General features: G+C 49.5%; 8 protein-coding genes across 8 annotated transcripts; 4 read left to right on the top strand and 4 right to left on the bottom strand.

The window, feature by feature from the left end:
* Positions 1–472: 472 nt before the first annotated feature.
* KD926_005652 (uncharacterized protein) lies at positions 473–2,233 on the top strand (the record flags this gene model as incomplete). The annotated part of the gene is made up of 1 exon (XM_053098842.1): positions 473–2,233. One exon carries the CDS (start codon positions 473–475, stop codon positions 2,231–2,233), a length of 1,761 nt encoding a protein of 586 aa, XP_052957338.1.
* A 1,189-nt stretch (positions 2,234–3,422) lies between these two features.
* KD926_005651 (chitin deacetylase) lies at positions 3,423–4,329 on the bottom strand (the record flags this gene model as incomplete). The annotated part of the gene is made up of 2 exons (XM_053098841.1): positions 3,423–3,484; positions 3,570–4,329. 2 exons carry the CDS (start codon positions 4,327–4,329, stop codon positions 3,423–3,425), a joined length of 822 nt encoding a protein of 273 aa, XP_052957337.1.
* A 2,370-nt stretch (positions 4,330–6,699) lies between these two features.
* KD926_005650 (fungal specific transcription factor domain-containing protein) lies at positions 6,700–7,482 on the bottom strand (the record flags this gene model as incomplete). The annotated part of the gene is made up of 1 exon (XM_053098839.1): positions 6,700–7,482. The coding sequence occupies one exon, from the start codon at positions 7,480–7,482 to the stop codon at positions 6,700–6,702; it is 783 nt and encodes a 260-aa protein (XP_052957336.1).
* Positions 7,483–7,833: 351 nt separating this feature from the next.
* On the bottom strand, positions 7,834–8,989 carry KD926_005649 (fungal specific transcription factor domain-containing protein; the record flags this gene model as incomplete). The annotated part of the gene is made up of 4 exons (XM_053098838.1): positions 7,834–8,470; positions 8,515–8,721; positions 8,768–8,850; positions 8,954–8,989. The coding sequence occupies 4 exons, from the start codon at positions 8,987–8,989 to the stop codon at positions 7,834–7,836; spliced, it is 963 nt and encodes a 320-aa protein (XP_052957335.1).
* A 1,459-nt stretch (positions 8,990–10,448) lies between these two features.
* On the bottom strand, positions 10,449–11,614 carry KD926_005648 (arabinan endo-1,5-alpha-L-arabinosidase; the record flags this gene model as incomplete). The annotated part of the gene is made up of 4 exons (XM_053098837.1): positions 10,449–10,584; positions 10,660–10,745; positions 10,817–11,293; positions 11,360–11,614. The coding sequence occupies 4 exons, from the start codon at positions 11,612–11,614 to the stop codon at positions 10,449–10,451; spliced, it is 954 nt and encodes a 317-aa protein (XP_052957334.1).
* Positions 11,615–15,383: 3,769 nt separating this feature from the next.
* Positions 15,384–17,401, top strand: KD926_005647 (putative very-long-chain acyl-CoA synthetase family protein (CefD1); the record flags this gene model as incomplete). The annotated part of the gene is made up of 3 exons (XM_053098836.1): positions 15,384–15,393; positions 15,452–16,919; positions 16,984–17,401. 3 exons carry the CDS (start codon positions 15,384–15,386, stop codon positions 17,399–17,401), a joined length of 1,896 nt encoding a protein of 631 aa, XP_052957333.1.
* A 446-nt stretch (positions 17,402–17,847) lies between these two features.
* Positions 17,848–19,736, top strand: KD926_005646 (FAD-binding domain-containing protein; the record flags this gene model as incomplete). Its single annotated transcript, XM_053098835.1, has 3 exons — positions 17,848–18,173; positions 18,225–19,485; positions 19,569–19,736. The coding sequence occupies 3 exons, from the start codon at positions 17,848–17,850 to the stop codon at positions 19,734–19,736; spliced, it is 1,755 nt and encodes a 584-aa protein (XP_052957332.1).
* A 951-nt stretch (positions 19,737–20,687) lies between these two features.
* Positions 20,688–22,203, top strand: KD926_005645 (putative integral membrane protein (Pth11); the record flags this gene model as incomplete). The annotated part of the gene is made up of 7 exons (XM_053098834.1): positions 20,688–20,901; positions 20,998–21,065; positions 21,126–21,311; positions 21,403–21,466; positions 21,527–21,618; positions 21,682–21,822; positions 21,889–22,203. The coding sequence occupies 7 exons, from the start codon at positions 20,688–20,690 to the stop codon at positions 22,201–22,203; spliced, it is 1,080 nt and encodes a 359-aa protein (XP_052957331.1).
* Positions 22,204–22,786: the final 583 nt, after the last annotated feature.

Below are 22,786 nucleotides of genomic sequence, written 5' to 3'. Positions count from 1 at the left end.
GCTTTGGGCTTATACGATACTATCAACGATCAAGCAAAATCCTGACTTTAAAGTATCGTGAACAGCCCTAAATACTTCACCAATTAATTTATTCCTCGGCTACATAGAAAGGAAATAGAAGTATTTCAAGATATACTTATATTCATAACCAAGGCAGACAAATTTAGGCTACAAGCTGGGCAATTCAGAGCCGTATCAAGGAGAAAAGGCAGACCAGGCGAAGCAATGAGGTAACTAGATCTATGAAAGCTAAAAGAGGAATCATCACTTAAATAGACATTGCATATCCGTAGATGTACACAAAAGGCATTCGGAAATATAGGAATTTCCCGTACAGCCATAGATCACGATCAAACAGGAGTGTGTATAAAAAGATCCGCCATCCGCCAACACACCGCGGCTCATCTCGTTGGAGGTAACTCATATCCTTAGAAGTTTCGACTGGTAACAGCAAGCTCATTGTGCATTTAAAATGCCATCTGCCAGCGTAAATCTGGTATCTCTTCCTGTCGAACTGCTGGAGCCAATCACGCTCTATTTAGAGTACGCATATGAGATCAGTTCCCTCTCACAAACATGTCGACGACTCCATAGCGTCGCCAATTACCATCTTTTCAACTCTTTTGCCGAAGATTGTTCGCCAGTTGGAATTGAGCGCGTTGTGAAGAATAACAACGTAGACGCACTACGAAAGCTCTTGGACAATGGACTCCGGTTCGAAGAATACTGGCGCGTAACCTCAGAGCCAACACCGCTCTACATGACTATTGAAGAGGACCTCGCAGGTGTTGCTGAGCTGCTGGTGGCCTATAGTGAAGCCTTCGTAAACGGCTCCAAGGCAATTATAGGCACTTCAGGCTGTTTTCAACCCTCCATGCCGGGCATTCAGCACTACCTAACTGGGCTTAAGAAGACACTTCACCGCGCCGCACTCAAAGGAAGCTTAGGTGTTATAAAAGCAGTCGCATCTTGTAACACAATAAAGGGGGAAAGGCTCGATTCTGCTGTGTTTGGCGCGATTCGGGAGGGCCATCTAGCCTTGGTTAGGTACTTTCTCGAGGAGCACGAAGAGGACAATGAGGAAGGTCCGAGGGCATCTTTCAAGTTATCAGGGTACCTCAGGTGTGCTGCAGGTGAAGGAAACATGGAGATACTAAAGTATCTCGTGAAGGCTGGTGCTGATCTTAATGATCTGTCATTCCGGCGGGCTGCAAATTCCCCTCTTGTCTTGGCTGCGCTCGAGAACCAGGGCGCGGTAGTACATTATTTGACGGAAATCGGAATGCGGTTCCCCTGTTTAACAGTTTCTGACATATTTAGTTTGTCGCACGATCTCACAAAACCAAAGAGCAAGCTGACAAACGTTGTCCAGCCGGGTGAGCTAAGGAAAATTGCTGCTGATCCGCAGTATGATAGCCTTATGAGCTATAACAAAGGAAGATTCTTGGAGGTAGTTGCCAGTTTCGATGATGTACCTCTTTATAAAGAACTGATGGGTCTTTCCGATGATCGCGATCATCTACAGTCAAGTTTTAGTATCGCTCTTTCTAACGGAAATTTTGCTTTTGCGCGATACCTAGTCGACGAAATGAGGAAGGAGGAAATCTGGAACCGATCATGGTTCCATCTCATGTTCGCCACATTGCGCGATCGAAGTGTTCCGGGCTTTGAGATATTGCTTGATTGTGGGAACCCAGGCCCACTAGATCCTGAAGAAAGCTGGTTGAACCCCGTGCTGCGTTGGGCTAGAAAGTGTCCTGAGCTGATGGAGGTCCTCCTACAACGTGGTTATCTGGATAAGAATAAGAGAAATGGGTCCCGCGCGATCAAGGAAATTCTTGTTGGCGCGTTTAAAGCCGGCGATCATGCATTTGTTTGGCGTCTAATGGAATACAGCGAATTAGGCCTCCTTGATACACTCGACGATCCGGAGCTCAAATACCATGATTACACCGTCTTGCGACTTGCAGCCTCATACGGCTTGCTGGAAACCTTCCGCAAACTTCTGTCTACACGGAACTTAGCTCTGGACCCAAACAATCCCATCCATTGCTCTGCACTGGCCAACACAGCTTTGAAAGCGAACATCGATGTCGTCGGGTACTTCCTAGAAATGGGTTTCGATATCAATGCCTTGTACCCAAGGTCGGCATCAAGAAAGAACAAGGCGCCTGAGGCTTTGATAATCCAAGTTCCCGCAGTGCGGCCGAGCTGCAGAGATCCTTCCGACTAGAGCACTCCCAAAGATATTCCAGCAACAGTGAAGTACTTGCTTGATCACGGGGCTCAGATTGATATCAGAGATTCGCAGGGTCGGACAGCGTTATCAATTCCAGTGGAGCTCGGGAGGCCCGAGGTCGCAAACTTGCTACTTAACAGAGGCGCAGACCCTCTTCTTAGGCTCGAATTACGTGCCAACCTCAGCGCATTGGAACAACTCATCAAAAAGCTCAAGTCTATGGGGCACAAAGTGGCCCACCTTAGCATGCTTCAGGCGTCTTTGGATACCATGCTTGTGAGGGGTTATTCAAGTGATGATTTCCTGGATGTGATGCCCAGAATGGAGGGTACAGTTTCTCGTCCAAAACTGATCCCTTATGATCAGGTAAACAGTCTCAATGGTTGGCTCTACGATGATAAGCATGTGCGATGGTCGCAATTCTTCTTAATCAGGGAGTTAAGAAAAGGATATTGGCGTGCCATGTATCCAGTTCTGTCCGAATGAAAGTGGAAGAGACAGAAATATCAGAGAAATTGAATGATACTGAATGATATAAATATGTGTAAGGCATATCAATAACACCTCGATCTTGAATCAGTGTATATATTGAGTGAATTGTACAAGAGTTTCACCTAGGCATACAAACTTAGCGTTAATGTGTTCCGATTTTCAACTATTGGAAGTGGAAACGTTATGCGCTCGAGTTCCTTTATTTATTCATTATTACCACTATCAACATTACCTGTATCCGTAAATTGCGCTTCTAGATCTTATGAGCTATTGAACAAGCACTTCAGAGTATAGAAAAGAGAGATAAGACTATAGTATAGAAACCTATCGCTTCCATTGTGTTTACTATCTTTAGCTTTCACACGTTGGTAGATACTACAATACATTCTCAGACCAATGCCTTGTGGCAGCATACCACAGTGACTAGTTAATAATATTAAATTAGTTATCTTTCCTCTACAATGCTCCAGAACTATCTAATCTCCTCATACCAAAACTCTCACTTATCTTGTTGAACACCATCCATTGTAGCTCCACGGCTAAGCCTCTCTTCTGTGATACTCACCAAGCTGCGTAGTACAACATAACTCGGCACTAACCAACGACACATTCCAATTCCTCCCAGCAGTCCACGTATAGCAGGAAGCTTCCTCCCTTCCCCGTGTCACCACCAACCCCCTAGATAGGTACCTTAGCGGCCCTGGCGATACAACTCCGCCTCCGTCTCGCCCAGGCACTCGCCAACGGTAGTAACTAATCACACCATAGTTAGCCATGACAATTCTCATCCAAGACCCATCCCTTTAGAAAATAAATAAAAAATTAAGAAAGAACATACCCTTCAACCCCCTCCGTTTACTCTCCTCCAGCATCTTCCTCGCAAGCGTAACAACCGTCTGCTCATGAATATCATGCGCCAATACAATATTTCCACCTGCGTTCAACTCGCTCACAAACTTGTCGAAACTGAGACTGATCCGCGACGGCTCGTTGTTCTCGTAGTCTTTGGTATCAACACTGCTCGAGATCACCTTGTATCCGAGATCGCGCAGAACGGAAAGAACATTGTTGTTGACTTCGAGATAAGGTGGACGCATGTAGGTGGGTGCGTCACCCATGATGGGACGCAGGGTGTCTTCAAGTCGTGTCATCTGTTGTGCGACTTCTTCGTTGGACAGGGACGAAAGGCTCAGGTGGGAATAACTAGGTAGGTTAGAAGGGTTGAACATAGAGTCGATTGCGTTGCGAATCGCAACACAAGATGCATGGTACACGTTATAAATATGGTAGGATAGAGCATACGTGTGAGACCCGATCTGGTGGCCTTCACGCCGTGCGCGAACAATCGCATCGGGGGACGAGGTGACTGCATCGCCCAGGACGAAGAAGGTGGCTTTCGCGCCGTATTCGGCGAGGATGTCAAGAAGTTGGTTGGTGTAGGGGGACGGGCCGTCGTCGAAGGTTAGGGCAATGGTGTTGGGGGTGGTGCAGTGCGTGATAACCTGGCCGGCGCCTACACTGCTGGTCCACTGGGGGCGGGGGTAAGAGAAAACAGTAGAGGCAAAGGCCAGAGCGGCGAACTTGTAGATGAAAGACATGTTGTATAGGAACGTTTTCTTCGCTGGTGGAAACGAATTGAGCAATGTATGAGCAACGGAGTCTAAATAGATGCGAGCTCCTATGACTTCAAACAATGGAAAGAATGTATACTCTCGGAACAATGTGGCCGAAAGAGAGGATTCTCAGAGACGTTTATACAGATATCCTCCGAGAACACCTATTTGCTTTGCCCTGGGTAATTCCATATAGAGGTATGTCCTCCCACGCAGGTACAGTCATCTCTACTTGGCAAAATCCTAAGGATTCGGAAGATACCTAGGCCATATCTGCAATTTTTTTATCCTCACATATGGCCAGAATGTATACGAAGTCATAGTTGACTGATTTCGCATCTCGAGTTCGAACCAGCCTCTCTAGACAGTGACCGGATGTTGTCCCTTCCTGTTGTGCTATAGCTGTTCTAATAGGATGGAGACTCGTTTCTAAATTTCTCATTGGATCAAATAAGAACAATAAACCTAGGTTCAAAACCCGCCGCACAAAGGCATTCAATTATTTGTCAACATGCGATTATTCCATTGGCATAAACCCCTGGCGAATTTACAGGGTAAGGATTTACTAAATTTGGAATTATTATCTTCAAGGAACCGCTCATTTCACAAGGTGCTCATCGATGTGTCAACAAAGGAGGTTGGTTAAAAACCTAACGAGCCAATCTCACGTAAGAAGCCAATATAAACCAGCCCTCTTTCAAATACGTTCGGAGTTCCGGGCGATCTCGACCCTCTCAGTCGGCTGATGGTTTCGATTTAAAACACGGAGCGAACAGGGGCATAATATAAGTTCAAGGCTCACAATCAACCATCCATGATAAAGCTTAGAAGAGAGTTTGTAGTCCAACAAGGTGCCTCAACCTCTCGAGCGAACCCTGACAACTACGCATGAAGTATGTACTCAAGACATAGTATCTATGGAAATAGCAGCAGATTTTCCAATTAGACCATATATATCTTGGTGGGACCCGGAAGAGGAAATAGTCGGCTGTTCTAGCAATTCAGGGTCGCATGGTTTGTACTCATATATGCATTCGAGTACCACAAACAGACTTTCAAGTAACTGTGTGCTGACTGTAATTTTATATCATCTGCGCTCGCCTTGTCCGGCGAGCATCTATGCCAGGATGAATTGCCAGCCAGTCTGCTATTTTGGGAAGTTAAGATCAGTAAGCACTCTAGAAAAAAAACTGAATTTGGTTCAAACTAACAAATATTTCAAGACCGAGGAAAAGAAAGAAGGCGAGAATTGAATGCCACCCTATGTGCTGGTCAAGGTGGATTATTATTCAGTCTGCTACTTTGAAAATCAAGGTCGGCAAATCCTTAAGCGCCAGGATAACCCATATGTCAAGACTCAAGAAAGGGGAGAGAGGGACAGTTGTATATCAGTTATGCGTTGGTCAGGGTGAATTAACATTCAGTCTGCTATTCTCCGAGAACCAAGATCAGCAAACACCCTAAAAGGTAGGGATTTGTTCGATGCGCGATTAACTGATCTGTCAAGACTCTAGCAGAGGGGAAGAAAATTGTGCCAGCTACTATCTAGCCAGTACGAAGATTACCATCCAGTCTACCATTTTCTGAGAGGCAGTAGGACTAGGACCAACAAACCCCCTCGGCGCCAGGATTACCAATATGTCAAAACTACAGGGTTGAAGAAACATTTATACCCCGAAAAGAGAACAGGGATAAGTGGAGATACTGTTTCATCTTCCAGAAACAGTAACATTGAATGGTAGACCTAGGTTTACCAATGTAAAAGATTGACCAAATCTTCCTTATATAGCCAGGTAAGTCATTTTGCCATATCAGCCAACTTAACACAGCTGTAAAGCAGTAATCAACAGAAAATACATAAAATTATGCCCATTTATATCTGTCGTAAGAAATAAAGAGAACAAAAGCCAAAATGCACTAATCCTCACAATAACCACATCCGTCTATCCATCTATGGACTACGAGACCATTCCGACGTAGTCCTTACGAGCGATTAACTGAGTCCGTCTAGATCCATTGATAAAAAGATAGTTGTTTGTAAGCTTTCTTCTATGATTATGATGTAGCTAGCCAGCTTTATATGTTTGTATTAGTTGCTTTTTCTTCAAAATGGGCGATTGAGCGGGTGGGTGTCACTGTTGTAGAGCTTCTTTTGATCTGCCGAGTTGCATTTGTAGACGTTTAGACGGGCTCGGGATGGAGGGTTTTTTGGGAACGAAAGGAGCACATCAAAAGAAAATACCAACTAAGATATCATGCCAAAAGAGTGTCCAGAAGGACCCAGAATAAGTAGATAAAAGCGCAGTAGATTACAGTTGATTGTGAATCTTCATTTCTACCTTCCACTCAACCAGTTTATAGACCGTCAAAATCCAATTCCGGCACGATCCACATATCAAACAAATTCCCAGCATAAACAGGCTCGAAACTCGTAAACGAATCGGCCGTAAACGCCAACCCCATCGAATCGTCCAACCCGGCGGGGAGGTCCTGTGCGTCGAGACCAGCAAAAGACAGCCCCGCTGATTGAGCACCCTGAGCCGCCCCCGGGCTATGATCCTCCGGAGGTGAAAGCACCCGCGCGGTGGTATTCCCGCCGTGTGCACGGTGAACCAAAAGGTCCGCCTTCGCGGTAACGTCCCGAGTGACGTTCACGGCGCTAGCCGCGACGGCGAAGCTCTTCCCCATGATTTCAAACACAGCAATAGCGATATCGATAGCGTCACGGACGGTCGAGGTGATCGGACAGAAAGGGTACGCTAAAGCGAACCCGACCATCGATAAGGCGGCGTTCCACTGCCACTGGAAGGCCTCGTGCCAGCCATTCAGGGGCTGGGTCTCGATAAGCATCTGATACATGATGGCGGTGAAAGCCATTACGTGGTGGACGCTCTTAGCTGCGAGGGTATCGGCATTTGACGTGGTCGTCGCTTTTGAGGTAGGGAAGCAGATCAAAGGCCGACAGAGGTTCATAGATAGGTTATGATACAGAAGTTCGAGAAGGACGCGCTGGCGTTGGAGCCATTCGGGTGCGAAACGCTCGATGTCTAAAGAGACGTTCTCCGTCGCGAATGCGGCAGTGCCGTCTTTGCGTTTGGTCTTGAGTGCGTCGGGCACCGTACCCAGCCATTTGTGCATGCATTCTAGGCACGAAAGAAGAAAGTCCGCGCATGTTTCCAACGAGGTGGGCTCGGTATACAAGCTCTTCCCACCGGTCTCAGTCAATACATCAGCTCATTTGTCGAAAAACGCAACATAGACAGCTCGGGCGGACATGACTAGTTTTCCGAGTTGCACGCTATACGTCAGCCAGGTAGTCTCGCCGACGCATGCAAAATTGGATCCAGAGAGGAATACAAGGTCGCGATTATCGGACGGTAGGCTGCAGGAGATATCGGCCATTTGCGCAGACCAGGGCCGACCGAGCTTCATGCACGTTTTGACCTCCACTGCATACAACGTCCACCAGAGCCGATTGTGCAGTTCTTTCTACTGTCGAGGGAGATCCTCCGGGGGTTCCAGGTGCAAGCCCAGGATTTGAGCCGTGCGCACTGCAAGAGCGAGTAGATTATGCGCCATGTTCTGGAACGAGGCGTTGCATATATAAACGACCGTGAACATATGACACTGAAGGGTGACGATGGATGGACTCTCCTGTTCGTTCTTCAACAATGTTTGAGACCGGCGGTAAAGTGCCCTCCCGGCGATAGTGGCATCAGTGCTATCCACGTCCGTTTTGAATCCATCGGTCTCGCTTCGCGAAAGGAACGAGACGCCATACTGCATGCACAGGGCGAGTACTATATCGACCAGAGCAGATGGCCTTCGAGGGCCAGACCCCGACCGCAACGACCGATAGTGTTGACGGAACTCCGTCTCGTCCAGGATCTGATACGTGCAATGATACGAGTGCCAGTAAAGGCTGGGAAAGTAATCTTCTTGGATCTCGGTCAGATAGTCCCCTGTCGGGTCCTCGGGCAGGTCATCGATCGCCTGCCCGGATTCGCGGAGCGCCGACGCTTTATCTGGATGGGCGCTGCTCGGGCTCGCGAAGGACCTGCTCGCCGAGTTCGGCTGCATGTAATACTCCGAAGTGGGCTGACCAAAGACCGAGCCGAGGTATAAACTGACACGCGCGATGAAGTAAAAAGATGAGAGGGGCCTTAATACTGCGTTTGGTCCAGCTTGGCACTCCTAGTATGTACACCTTCCCAGCGCAGTCTGGCTCCTCCATGGCCTTGTAGCGGGTCTAGGGACGCATTATGCGGCGTAGGTTGCTGACTGGTCGGCTGCTCAGCGGCAGCCGGATTCTGCAGCTTCTGCGCTTCTACCTGCGCCTCCAACTCCCTTACCCTCTTCGTCAAGCGCTCTATCTCCCTATCGGCGAAGGTTAGCCTGCACAGCCAACTGGCGACTCACGTACCTCGCCGCGCGCGGGACTGTCAAGATCTCATCTCTGGCCGAGGACCGATCACAGTCGCCTCCTCTTTTTTGACAGTTCCGACACTGTTGGTTTCGATCGCATTTGACTCGATGGACGCGACACCAGGTACAAGCCCGGGGGGACTTGGGCTCGTTTCGGTTGAGACTGAGGTCGAGAACCACTTACCTGGGCTTCTCTGGGGGTTGAAGATGGACTGAGCATCTTGGATCGATACAGATGTTGTCTGGGAGATGGAAATTTATGGAGTTGTGATGGCAGATTCGTCTAGCCTCGTAGGAAGCCAGCACGTGTTAGGCTCGGATATAACGGAGATTATGTCCGATGTATCAACAAAGAATCATGTTTGAGAATAGAAATAACCAGGTAGCCCCTAGTCACTAAGCCTACCTAGTCATGGATAGTCAGCTCACTACTATGTAGTATCCAACATAATTCATCCCGAGACGGCGTAATTTCCTCGAACTATACAACCACAAGTCCCGAAGCACAAATGTACCCATGAACACTCAACTAACACACCAGGTCATAATATGTCAACCTCATATAACCCAGAAACTCCAGAATCTTAATATAACCCACAAGCCAAAGCCAAAGTATCCACCTCCGTCCGAACTAACCCTCCACCTAACCCGTCAACCCAGCAGAGCATCGCCACCGAGTAAGTATCTATGTACCTATGTACATGATACATCTCATCCAAGGCAACCAGGATATATCCTCAAATAACTCGCCCCCATCAGCCCTACACGTATGTGTAAACCAAGTCCACAGCTGCAAGCCACTGATGTAAATCCCCAGGTACAGGTCCACTCGACTTCACTCGAAAAAGAAACCATGAGCGCAAGCTTTACGTAGGCCGGTCATAGTTACCTCCCAGAATAACCTACCGATGTGACATCTCACGATCTACTTACCCATAGGTACATAACCTAATTACGTGGGGACCATGACGTAAAAAACCTCCCATCCCCTGCATTCGAGGATGTCAGGAACAACCGGATGGTCTGGGCCAGACAGATCGATGAACAGGTTGCACCGGATCAGCGATGACGAACTGCGATCAACAAGCAACGCCACCGACGGTGACGCGTATGCTTACCTGGGTTGTTCTATTCCGAGAACTTGCGGATGCAGGTACCCGTACTTGATAGGTCAGATTGGTTGGCCTGGTCTCATGTTATCTGGATGTCTATAGATGGCTTTTGGTTATGGTTTTTGGATGGGACTGCGTGAGATGCCTTTGACACTATGTACATAGATATTTGGGTATCCAGTTATCTGGTTTCTGGTGAGGGGAATAGATTGGATGTAGGGTGATGGAGATTTGTATCTATCTGATCTTTCGATGTGTACGTATACGACGGTAGGTAGGTATTATTGAATCAACATATTGAGCCATTCGCTATTCACCACCACTGAATTCATTGAATAATCACAATCAGAGTGATATTGCTAGCATTTTAACTATTCAATAAAGCTCTTCATAATGTCACAATCAACCAATACTTTCTCTCTTCGCCATCTACTCGATATGCGGGAAAAGAGTGCATATTAAACAAGCATATATTCACCCATAAAAATGCCCTAAGAAATTATGGAATAGAAAATAGATCACGGTATGTACAACCCTCAATAGCTCTCAGCCAGCCACCCTCGCAATTTACACGCTAGGCCATCCATCCGCCCACTTCAGCTGGTTCCACCCGAACTGGTACTTCTCCTTGGCCAGCCCGATTGTCTTGTCGGCGTAGTGATAGTAGAGAACAAGACCGAGGTCCTTGTCGTTGACGATCCCCCTGATCGGCTGTTAGCATTCATTCTTTCGCTCATTCATGGCCCATAGAGAAGGATGTGAGAAGGGGAAAACTCACTGTCCACCGGGTCCGTAGACATTGCCGTGACTTTCAAGTAGGGTGGTTCCGCCACTTTCAAGACAGGACTTGCCGTTCTTGTCGACCTAGATGTCATCCATTAGCTTCAATCTCCAAAACGAGTGCGAAAAACGGTCAGAGGGTAAGGAGAACATACAAAACCACCAGTCCCACTCTCTGACCGACACACCACAACCCGATACTCATTCCCCGGCGCCGGCAAATTCGTCTCATACCCAGCAGCCTTACCCGCGGACCACGTCAAGTAATAATAATTTCCGTGCTGGAAGATAAACGTCGCTTCGATATTGTGCGTTCCGGTGGCGTTGTACGCAATGTTGACCGGGTCCTGCGAGCCCAGTTTCAGCGGACTGGTCATCGGCGCCTGGTACAGGTTGTGCCAGTAGGAGCCCCAATTCATGTAACTGGTGTCGCCGATCTTGACCCAGTTGGCGTCGATGGCGTTGTAGGGTTTCGCGGAGGTCGAGGAGAGTCCGGTACTGCCGTGGTCGGTCCAGCTGCCGACTTCCATGGAGGGGGAGCTGGCGACACCGATGACGGAGGTTTGGGAGCCGAGGGTCGAGACGGAGTAGTACATGTAGTATGTGTTGTTTTCGTAATGGACGTCGGGGGCCTGTTGTTTGTTAATTCACGTCTTTGGTGGTGGGGTTGGGGGGATGCATGGGGAGGGAGGGTATACCCAGAGGTTGTCGGCGCCCGGGTTGTCGATGGATGAGCCATTGGGCAATGCGTAGCCGTCGTCGGTCCAGGAACCTTTGATGGAGTCGGCCGAGGCGACGTGGACGCCACCGCCGGTTGCGAAACGGAAGTATTTGCCATCCGAGACGCGCTGGTAGAGACCGGGATCGTGAGTCCAGCAGTCTCCGGAACAGGCGCCGGGGTTGGAGTAGGCATTGGCCAGAGCCAGGAGGGAGAGAAGAGCAAGCTTCATCATGGTGTAAGAATGGAGCAGAAGATTAGAATTAGGAAGAGATTAAGAGAAAAAGGAATAAAGGAAAGTGTTGGAGGAAAGAAGAAGAGATGCTGCTGCTGCTGGCCTACTACATCTACAGAATCGGGGAGACAGTCACCTCTTAAATAGGTTCTACATTCTCTACTTCGAAACATTCTCGCTCCTCCATTCCCGGGCTGTCAATGTAGGAGATGGCACCGATTGCCCGCATCGGTCACAAGCCTGCAACGACTTGCAGTAGATCATAGAAAGAGTGGGGTGGGGGGGAGAGAGTGAAAGTCTGAATCGAGAAGAGAAAAAAGAGGATGACTTGGAGGGCAGCTAATTAGGGTTTGGGAGGGCCCCGACAGTCGTCCAGAGGCACCGCCAGGAACGAGATCCACCCCGGTCGATAAGCGTGGAGAATGGAAAATGGAACATAAGATGGATGGAATGCATCCGGTAACTATCTACTAGCCTTTTCCATCACTGCCATTCTATCCCAAATCTCAGGCTACAATTTTCCCCCGTCGTTGACGTGTCACGGCATGGCGTGCTTGCAGAAAAGCCCTTTCGGCAGACTATCTAGACCTTATTTTTTTTTAACTGTACGTTGTCTGTCTGTCCTGCGTGGTCCAAGGCCAAAACACCTAAGCGGAGAGTTATTGAGGTATTTTTCGGGCGTTTATTGAATGATTGTCCCCATTATTATCGTCTGACCGGAAGCGTAAAAAGGCGAGAGATGATCATCGCCGAAAACAAACGAGGCAGAGGGCCGTTGCTGACCCTCAGCACCGTCCGCTCAGTGCGGAGAAGAGGCTTTGGACATATCAGATGCTAACATCATTAATTCTCCCGCGGGTAGGATTTATTATTATCTTTATTTTTTTGGAAATTTGGTATCTCATGAATAATAATGTTTGCATCCTTGGAGACCTCCTGGCATCTTGCATCTAGCTAGTTTGGAATGTTGCGAGTCTCCACTCGGTGAATCCCATGTCGATCATTCGGACCAGAGGGAAGGCAGATATTTGGAACAATTAGAACAATCAGAAATGGGTGAGCGATATACTCGGTCGATCTATTAATCGGTTGTCCTACAGAGTGAGTGAGTAACTAACTTACATAACGACCGTGACTAACTATCTATACTTCCTAACTATACATAGTACTCAACAGTTTAATATGCACGCACTCGGCATTAACCTCAAAAACACCATCCGTCCTCCACCATTGCGTGCTAGCTGGTCGATTTAAAGATGCAAAAGGACCGGGGTACAGAGGGCCTGATCGGACGAATCTATTGGAGGCTAATCCCGGCTTTCATGCAGCGCGTCTTGACCAACGACGTCGCAATGCTTGCTGCCCGATTGCTGTTCAGAGTCGAGTCGAGTCCAGTTAGTCTCGTCTAGTCTGGTCTTATCCCCACAGCAAACAAAGACCAACCCACTTGCCGCTTGGACCGTCCTTTTTGATTTTCAATTTCTTTTCTTTGCGTTTTCAATTTCGCTGGCCCGTTTCCTCCTTGCAGCTGGACCAGCGACCGAGCGAGTACCGTAAGTCCAAGTCCTTAGCCCGTCAGCTAGTCGGGAATCATGGAAGTCAACCGGCTTGTCCAGGATCGGGAAGTCAGGTTTTTTGTTTTCTTTTCGTTCTCCGACTATTTCTTTTTTCTTTTTTCCTTTCTTTTTTCGTGGCTGTGTTCAAGCTATGTTCCTACTGCATAGGATCAGGCCGAGAGCCCTAAGCCCCTAGCTATTTCACTAAGAGTCTAGCCAATATTGAATGAATGAGTGAGTGAGTGAAAGGATGAATGTGACCGACCGGCCGAGGGCGGGTGATCGGGTTTGGATGATATGATGTCATTTCGCCATGAGCATGGGAGGTTTAATTCTTATTTTGTGTGACTCTCAATCTATTTTATTTCATTCGTCGCATTTAATATATGGTTGTTGTTGTGGTGGTGGTGGTCGGAGAAGTCATCCCCATCGTTGGCAACCACTAGTTAATGGTAGTAGTATAGGTAATATAGCTATGGAGGTAGGGTACGATAGTCACGGGTGCCAGCCAAGAAGGAGACAGCCGAATGAGGCATCATGAGACAAAAGAAAACAAGAGAGAAAAAGAAGAAAAAAAGCCTCAGGCTCAGGCACAGGCACAGCGCACGAGGTCTCTTTCAATTTCGGTCTTCATGCAGATAAGTTGCAGATGTCCTTTTTTTTTCTCCCCCTCTCCTCCCCTCATACATACTGTACAGCAACACTTGGGGCGGCTGAATCGTCCGAATGCGGATAGCCCTGGCGGAGGAGATGGAGATGCGGGATGCGATCGGAATGATCAGGCTCTACTCTACTCTGTAGGCATTCTAACTCGGAGGATGGAGATGGAGGGGTCGGAATGTGTGCAGTAAGGTGTGCAATGTGCGGGGTTTCCAACGTGAATCATTCACGTTCACCTTTCTCTTTGTCTTGAGACTTACTAACTCGGTATACCAAGGTATACGGTTGACTGCCCTGCTATAGTAAGGATCGTTAACGTCAGGGTTAAGTCAAGGTTACACATATCACCCTCACACCCCATCACCCCTCTCTCTTCTTCTCTCCTTTCAACCTACAGAGCACTGTACTTCTATGTACAGTAGTCCTGGGTAAACTCCGGTGCACTACATACCAGGAGTGTAGGTAAGCGACTAGAGGATCACATCCCAGCCGGCCATCACCGCATGGAGAGCAAGGATAAAGCCCATCCTAAAGTGCTGGCCCGCGCCCGGTCCAGTCCTAAACTAGCACGTCATGAGGGACAATTAATACGGTATGACCTCACTTGCATTAGTGCGCCCTAGTATCCTGGTTAGTGCTCAGGCTGGTCGAGTTGAGCATGTCAGGTAGGACCGGGTCAGGCCAGACCAGGCTGAACGGAGAATAAAGCCTACGCGAGAAGTTGTCTGTCTGACATGGCATGCGTTGGTCAGACAGGACGAAATAGACGCGACCTGAGCAGTTAATACTGAAAACATATAAAGACGAGGCTGTGGACTGGCCTGCCGACCGACCGACCGTCCTGGGCGGGTTGACTACTGGCGGAGATTCGGAGCGATGTAGATGCAGCCAAGCGACAGGTGGATGGAATCAAGGCATGGGAATTGTAAGAAATTCTGACCGTGTCGGGCTGGAGCGTCAGGCTGACTTGACCGGGTCTGGGTTGTTGGTTTGACGGTGCGGTGTGAGATGCAGTTGGCAGTGGAATGCATCCATGTGGAGAATGGAGGACCGAGAGAGCCCGACATGTAGAGCAGGAAGAGAAGCCGTCGAGAGCCGCGAATCCAAGGTCAAGGTCGCAGGATAACCTCAGTCAGACCGAGATCCTCGACGGAGAATCGACCGGGAACTAAGTTCAAACCCCAGGAGAGTACTGTACCTCAGGCAGCCCCCAACACCCACTATACGGGACTGTGTACAGTACTCCCCCATACAATCACCACTCCCAATCGTCCTATCTTCCCATCTTCCCATCTCCAGATCTCCCTCCCTACATAATCGACTAATCGGCGCCACCAGATTACCACCCACGAACCTCGGTTCTCCCTTGACGCTCCCCGCTTTTCCCCAGAATTACGCCGACGATCGCTGAGTTAATCCAGTGTTTGTGCAGAACACAAAAAAAAATAACCGAGGATGAACGGTTATTCGGCAGAGCGCGAGTGTCTCAAAATGAGCGCTCACTGTCCAACACCGATTTCCTCGTCTGGATAACGACTGAAAATCGACCAAAGATGGCTCTAGGTGAGTACGACGTCTCAGGTGTCGCAATCTTGGTCGAAACGTGCTGACCCCTTCGGAGTCGCCGCATCGGTAGCAGGCGCGGCAACCTTCGGCGCATACCTCAATGCCAAGTTTCACGTCGCGAAGGACCTCAGGACCCTCTCGGCCCTCCGGAATGGCGAAAAGGGCTATGCGACGGCAGCGGCACGAGGGAAGGGAAACGTGTGGTTCTTGTTCGAAGAGGCCGCGGCTCGATATCCGGATACGACGTGCATCTGGACAAGGGAGGCGCAGTATACCTATCGCGAGGCCGTGACGCGGGCGGCTCGGTATGCGCAGTGGTTTCGCAGCAAAGGCGTGCAGAGGGGTGACATCGTGGCGTTTTATCTGCAGAATTCAGCGGATTTTTTGATCGCGTGGCTGGCGCTGCTGAGTATCGGATGTGGGCCGGCCACGGTCAACTATAACCTGACCGGGGATGCGCTGGTGCATTGTCTGAAGATCAGCGGCGCGAAGTTGCTGCTGGTGGATGAGGATGAAGGCTGTCAGGCCCGCGTCGAGGAGTCCAAGACGAGGATTGAGAACGAGCTGGGCATGGAGCGCCTGACGGTCGATGTGACACTGGCGCAGACTCTCGCCTCCTTCCCTGAGACCGTCCCCGACGGCGGAAAGTTGGCTCGCGACATGGCCGCCGAATTCCCCGCGATTCTGCTATACACTTCCGGGACCACCGGCATGCCCAAGGCCTGCGCGTTCACCATGGGGAGACTATACAGGGGTCTGACGTATCGAAGCGGATCCATCAACGACCAGGGCGGACCAGCCGGCGATCGCTGGTATAGCTGTATGCCGCTATACCACGGCACGTCGGCCATCTCAATGCTGACCAGTCTCGTCACTGGAGTCAGCGTGGCGGTCGGCAAGAAGTTCAGCGCGCGAAATTTCTGGCACGACATCCACGACTCCGAGTCGACGATCTTCGTCTACGTCGGCGAAGTGGCCCGGTATCTACTTGCAGCGCCGCCATCGCCTTTAGACCGCGACCATCGCGTGCGCTGCATGTACGGCAACGGCTTGCGTCCAGACATATGGGAGAAGTTCCGTCAGCGATTTGACATCCCGGAGGTCGGCGAGTTCTTCAACAGCACCGAGGGTGTTTTCGGGCTGTTCAACTACAACCGAGGACCCTTCTCAGCCGGCAGTGTCGGTCACCATGGACTACTATTGCGACTAATGCTAAGAAACGTATATGTGCCGGTGGCAATCGATCCCGTTACCGGCGACGTGCTGCGCGACGAGAGGACCGGCCTTGCATTGCGACCGTCGCATGAGACGGGCGGCGAGATCTTGGTGAATATCCCCAACGAAGAAGCGTTCCAGGGATACTGGAAGAACGAAGACGCCACGCAGAAAAAATTTCTCCGCGATGTCTTTCGCAAGGGGGATCTGTACTATCGATCGGGAGACGCGTTGCGACGACAGTCTGACGGACGGTGGTATTTCCTCGACCGACTGGGAGATACTTTTCGCTGGAAGAGTGAGAATGTGTAAGTTCTTTTGAACAGCAACATACTATACCACCCATTCCAGAGGATATACTAACAGAAGCAGGGCGACCGCCGAAGTGGCCGAAACCCTAGGCCAATACCCTGGTATCCAAGAAGCCAATGTCTACGGCGTGCTGGTGCCTCACCATGAGGGACGTGCCGGCTGCGCAGCCTTGCAGATTACACCCGAGGCGAAATCCCAGTTCAATTACCGTGACTTCGCGAGTTTTGCTCGGGCGCGACTGCCCAAATACGCGGTTCCGGTGTTCCTACGCATCGTAGAAAACCCGTCGCATATCCACAACCACAAGCAGAACAAAGTGCCGCTGCGCGAAGAGGGCGTCGACCCGGAGAAGAAAGGCCAGAAGGCACCAGATGGAGCCGACGATCGGTTCTTCTGGCTGCCTCCGGGGGAGTCGGAATATAAGGAATTTGGCAAGAGCGATTGGGGAGGATTGTTGGAAGGGAAGGCGCGACTTTAGTAGTAGTAGTAGTAGTATCTACCTAGCCTAGCCCTATATACACCATAAACTCCAACAGATAAAACCTCTAAAGAGCGAATAGGTATCCCAAGGGGTCCTAAAAGAATCTAAAAAACTTCAAAAGTAAGAATTTGTTGATATATCAAGTACTACAAGGACTAAACCATCAGTCAGCTGGCTTTTTAGTCTAGTTAGAAGTCCGAACGGTTGTCAAAATTATACTCATACATATCGATACCTGCATTTTCTACACTAATTACTCCATATCGGAGGCTTCATCCTCCGACAGTAGGCGTGTGTGCTTGCCCAGCAGCCTTGTGCTGATCATGGGAAGGCGCGACTTTAGAGTTTTGACGTGTACATTTTCAGGCAGATCCTAACTATTTGTTTGTTGCCAAATACCTAGTTATTGATATTACGTCCAAATCCACGTGTGACCATCAAATATGAGCTCTCACACCGCAAACATCCCCATCGCTGAGCCCCCCGAAGGGCGGCATTCCACCGCTTCAACTACACTCGCCATGCTCACCCTCATATCCATCCTGAGCGTGCTTCTCTTCACTTCCATCTTCGACTCGACCGCCGCGACATGTCGTTGTTTACCAGGGAATCCGTGCTGGCCGTCCCCGCAGACCTGGTCGCAATTCAATGCCTCCATCTCCGGCCATCTCGTCGCAACGGTCCCACTAGGCGCGCCCTGTCATGATCCCAACTACGACGCAGCCAAATGCGCCCAACTTCGCGACAATTGGACCCATCCTCAACCCCAGTCTGCCCTTGCCTCGGTAGATTGTATGTATAATGGCTAATTTACCTACAGCTATGAATCCTCCTCCTCCGTCATGGCCCCCTATTTCGCCAACAACTCCTGCGACCCCTTCCACCCGCCCGGTAAGCCCTGCACGCTAGGCAACTACGTCGTATACGCCGTCAACGCCAGCACCCCCGACCACGTCAGCAAGGCCCTGCAGTTCGTCCGACAACACAACATTCGCCTCGTCGTCCGCAACACCGGGCATGATTATCTCGGAAAGTCGACGGGCGCAGGCGCCCTAGGCCTCTGGATGCACCATCTCAAGGGGATCACCGTCGCCGACTACCGGGATGCTCGATATACTGGGAAAGCGATCACGGTGGGCGCCGGTGTTCTGGGAATCGAGGCCTACCAGGCTGCAGATGCGCAGGGCCTGCAGATCGTTGGGGGAGAATGTCCGACCGTAGGACTCGCCGGTGGATATACGCAGGGCGGCGGGCATTCGATGTTATCATCAAAGTACGGGCTTGCGGCCGACCAGGTGCTGTCTTGGCAGGTGTTTACCGGAGAGGGGGAACTGGTGACTGCCACGCGTGAGAATTATCCGGATTTATACTGGGCGTTGAGTGGTGGTGGCGGAGGAACGTACGGAGTTGTTTGGTCGATGACGGCGAAGGCGTACCCCGACACACCGGTCTCCGGGCTGAATTTGACGTTTTCCAGGGAGGGGACTGACGCGGAAGCGTTTTATGGTGCCATATCAAGGTTCCATGCCAGTTTGCCGGATCTCGTCGATGCAGGAGCCATGTGTATCTGGAGCTTGACGAATACGTCCTTTTCACTTAATCCACTCACAGGACCGAATATCCCCGCCACCGAGCTGGTGGATCTTCTCAGTCCCTTCATGGATCACTTGGATGAACAGGAGATCACCTATAATATTTCGGCCGATGACTTCCCTGGCTATCTTTCCCAGTTCCAGGCCATGATGCCGGATGTGCCCGTGAGCGAGGCACAACTCGGTAGCTGGTTGATACCACGCGATGTCGTGGAGGAGAACGAGAACTTCACAGCTGCAGCTCGTCAAATCGTCGAGGACGGGGCGTTTCTCGTCACTGTTGGACTCAGTGTATCGAAGGCTGTTGCTAGAAATGTGGACAATGCCGTTCTGCCCGCGTGGCGGGACACATTGGCTCACACCGTGGTTTTGACGCCGTGGGAATGGAACGCAGACGAGGAAATGCGTGAGTGGCAGAGGAGGATGACGGGGGTGTACGTCCCCTTGTTGAGTCGGTTGGCGCCGAATTCGGGAGCCTACATGAATGAGGTTTGTTTTCTTTCTCTTGTTCTCTCTTGTTCTTTCTTTCGGTTCACCATACTTCTTGAAGTCAGTGTTGCTAACTCTCTTAGGCCGACTTCCGACAACCCGACTACAAACGGGCGTTTTACGGGGAGAATTATGCTAAGCTCCGAGAGATCAAGAAGAAATACGACCCGTATGATGTTTTCTATGCGCCTACTGCCGTTGGTTCGGATGAGTGGATCGAGTCGAGCAGTGGACGCTTGTGTCGTGTTTAATCGTATAGACTTTATATCGACAGCCTAGATGATGAGCGAGTAGGCAAGAGAAACCCATTCACATGAACAAGGGTATAATTATAGTTATAGCTATCATTAGGTGGTTGTAAATATGATCTAATCGACTTGCATCAACCATACTTTGTCCCCACACTAACTATAACGATTAAAGTGTATGGGCCAATTAAGCCCACATGAAACCTGTCTGCTCTGAGTCTCTATATTATCTAAGCCCAATCGAAGATCTGTACCATCACTCTATCAGTCAATAACCCTCTAAGTTACCATCAAACCCTACCTACCTACCAGTGTCTCCGAACATCCCTGACTCTTACATACTTTTCACCACCCTCCATCTTTAAATCTCCTCACACCCACCTACCATTTAGAAAACAGTGGTTAGACAAACCACCGCGGCATTCTCCGACCGAACATAAAATTAGATTAGTCCGCGGCCGCCGTTGTGCCGGTTTTCTGCTCCCCTTAAACTTCCCCGACGGTTCCGGATCCACGGGTTCTCGGTAACCTTCCATACTCCATGACATCGTCGTCCAGTGTGCGGACACATTCTGTGCGGGCAAGTTACTTTTATTTGGTGATTCTGGGTGGGAGGTGAAGTAGCTCGTGCGGGGCTTTTGGGGGTGAGTGTTCGGTTTGAGATGGTAGGTTTTTGGGTGTGATGAAGTGGAGATGGAGGTCATATTTATATATCAAGTTTTACCTGTCATTATCATTGCATTTGTCTTTCTATCCTTGTTTGCATTGATTCAATATTGCTTTTGCGTGCTTCGGCCTCTCCTTTGTCTTTCACCATACAATTGACCTACTTAACTGGTTCGGTTCATTCGTGCGTTCCTTCGTGCGCATATTTCCTCGAGCACCTGCACAAGCACAGCACGAATCTATACGCACCTCCCTCCCTAATCTCCATGTCCTCTACAACAACCACGCATGGCCTGGGTACATAACCTCCAAGGCGTCGACCCCGAAAGCCACATTGCGCGTGACATCGCCATCTGTTTGTTTTTCTCGACCCTGGCCTTCGTGGCGGTCGGCGTCCGTTTCTGGATCCGGTTGCAGGCAAATCGATGTCCCTGGGCCGATGACTTTGCGGCCCTGTCCAGTGCCATCTTAGGGGCTGGTTATACGGGGATTGCGGTGGGTCGTGAGTCAATTCCTCCTCGGGTTCTTTTGTTGCGGTTGATATTTGATATGAAAATTGGTGGTGAGGGAAGCTAACTCATATGTTTACGGGTTCTAGAAACGCGATGGGGTCTAGGGACGAGTGCTGCCTTTTTTCCTGTTGAGAATGCGGTGCCTTTCTCTAAGGTTGGTGTTTTTGCTATTTCTTCTTGTTTTTGTTGTTAGATACTGGGCTAAGATAAATAGGTTCAATATGCTGGCGGCCCAGTCTACACACTCGCTCTCCTCGGGTTCAAAGTCTCCTTGTTGGCGTCATATCTCCGCATTGGGGGCTTTATTCGCGCCTACAAGGTGGTGATCATCGTGGCGATCGTGGGCGTCGTGTGTAATCAAATGATCTTTACCTGCTTATTGCTGTTTGCATGTCATCCAGTATGTCTTCCTCGTTGGGTCGGGTTGGATGAGATGGTTTGCGTCTTGCTATGATGACGATAGATGGAACTGACTGATGGATTGTTTGCAGATCAAAAAACAGTGGGATGCAATGGTCCCTGGGAAATGCATCGATACTGTGGCTTCTTATTTCGGTATCTATCTCTCCTTCGTCTGATAAAAAAGTAACATGACTAGACGGACTAACTGCGCAGCCCTGGCGGGGACTAGTCTCGGATTCGATATGATCATCATCGCGCTGCCATTGCCGGTGCTGTGGCGGTTACGGTTACGGTTGAGACAGAGGGTATGTATATATTTATCTCCTTCTCTCATGATCGACAACAAGCATACTGATAAACTGAACCAGATCGCTCTCGTAGCCATCTACGCCCTCGGATTTTTCATCACCATCATCCAAATCATCCGCATCTTCACCATTAAAGCCCTAGAGACGTATACAGATAGTGAACCAATCGTGATGTGGTCCAGCGTGGAGATAAGTCTTGGTGTTCGTTCCCTTTTCACCCTCTCCACCCTCTCGTACCTAGCCATGCTGAACCAAAGAACTAACTAGGTAATAATCTCCTGTGTTCCCACCTACGGTACATACTTCCACACCTTCGCGACAAACGTGAACGCCTACTGGCGCCGACACAGCAGCACTTTCACGTGGAAGTCGGATCGCTCGAACTCGCATAGCGGGCCGAGTGGGAATGGGAATGAGATATCGAATTCACATTCGAAGAGGAGTTCAAATTCCGGATCGCAAGGTACTACGCATACTACTGCGACGACTACGACGATTGGGAGTGGAGGGTCAAGGAAGGAGAGGGATAGTATGGTCCCAGACATGGGGCTGGCGAGTTTTGATTTCAATGAGTTTGTTTGAGGGATGTTTTTGGAAGGCATTTTGGGGTTTCTTTGGGGGAGTTTTTTGGGGATTGAGACCGGCGCCTATTTCTATTAGGAGTTTTTGGTGTTCGGGTGTCAAGGGGGGCGTTAGAGTTGGAGTCATTCTATTGTTTTGCTGTTTAGTTTTAGTTTCAGTTTTTTTTTTTTTTTTTTTTTTTTTTTTTATGGATCTGATCTGATCAGGTGCGAAATGATACAGCAGAATGTCAATCGTATGCATAAATAGTGATCTGGAGTAACTAACTTTAGTAGATCATATCAACATTTTATGCCTGAGGCAGCAGTTGTGCCAAGCGCTCGTGTTGCTCCTCTTTCTCCGCTCTTCCCTTCCAGGTACATATTCTTCCTCCTACACAACACTCTTCTGAATCATCTCATGCAGTTGAATCAATTCTTTTCATCAGAATAGTCGATCCTTCATCTGTGCATCCACAAATGACAAACAGGGAACACCCCGAATACCCCGGCTGAGTTCTAAAGAGAACCCGCCTTCCTTATCGTGAAAGCGGGCAAATGAACAAAACAGATGAGACAGCGGCGTCCCCACAGAAAGAAAACAA

The sequence above is a fragment of the Aspergillus affinis genome (genome assembly GCF_023601865.1).
Source record: "Aspergillus affinis strain CMG 70 chromosome Unknown NODE_28_length_305421_cov_87_880826, whole genome shotgun sequence".
NCBI classification, from domain to species: Eukaryota; Fungi; Ascomycota; class Eurotiomycetes; order Eurotiales; family Aspergillaceae; genus Aspergillus; species Aspergillus affinis.
Note: the sequence above shows the minus strand (reverse complement) of the source record. Positions and strands in the feature narration are given on the sequence as shown.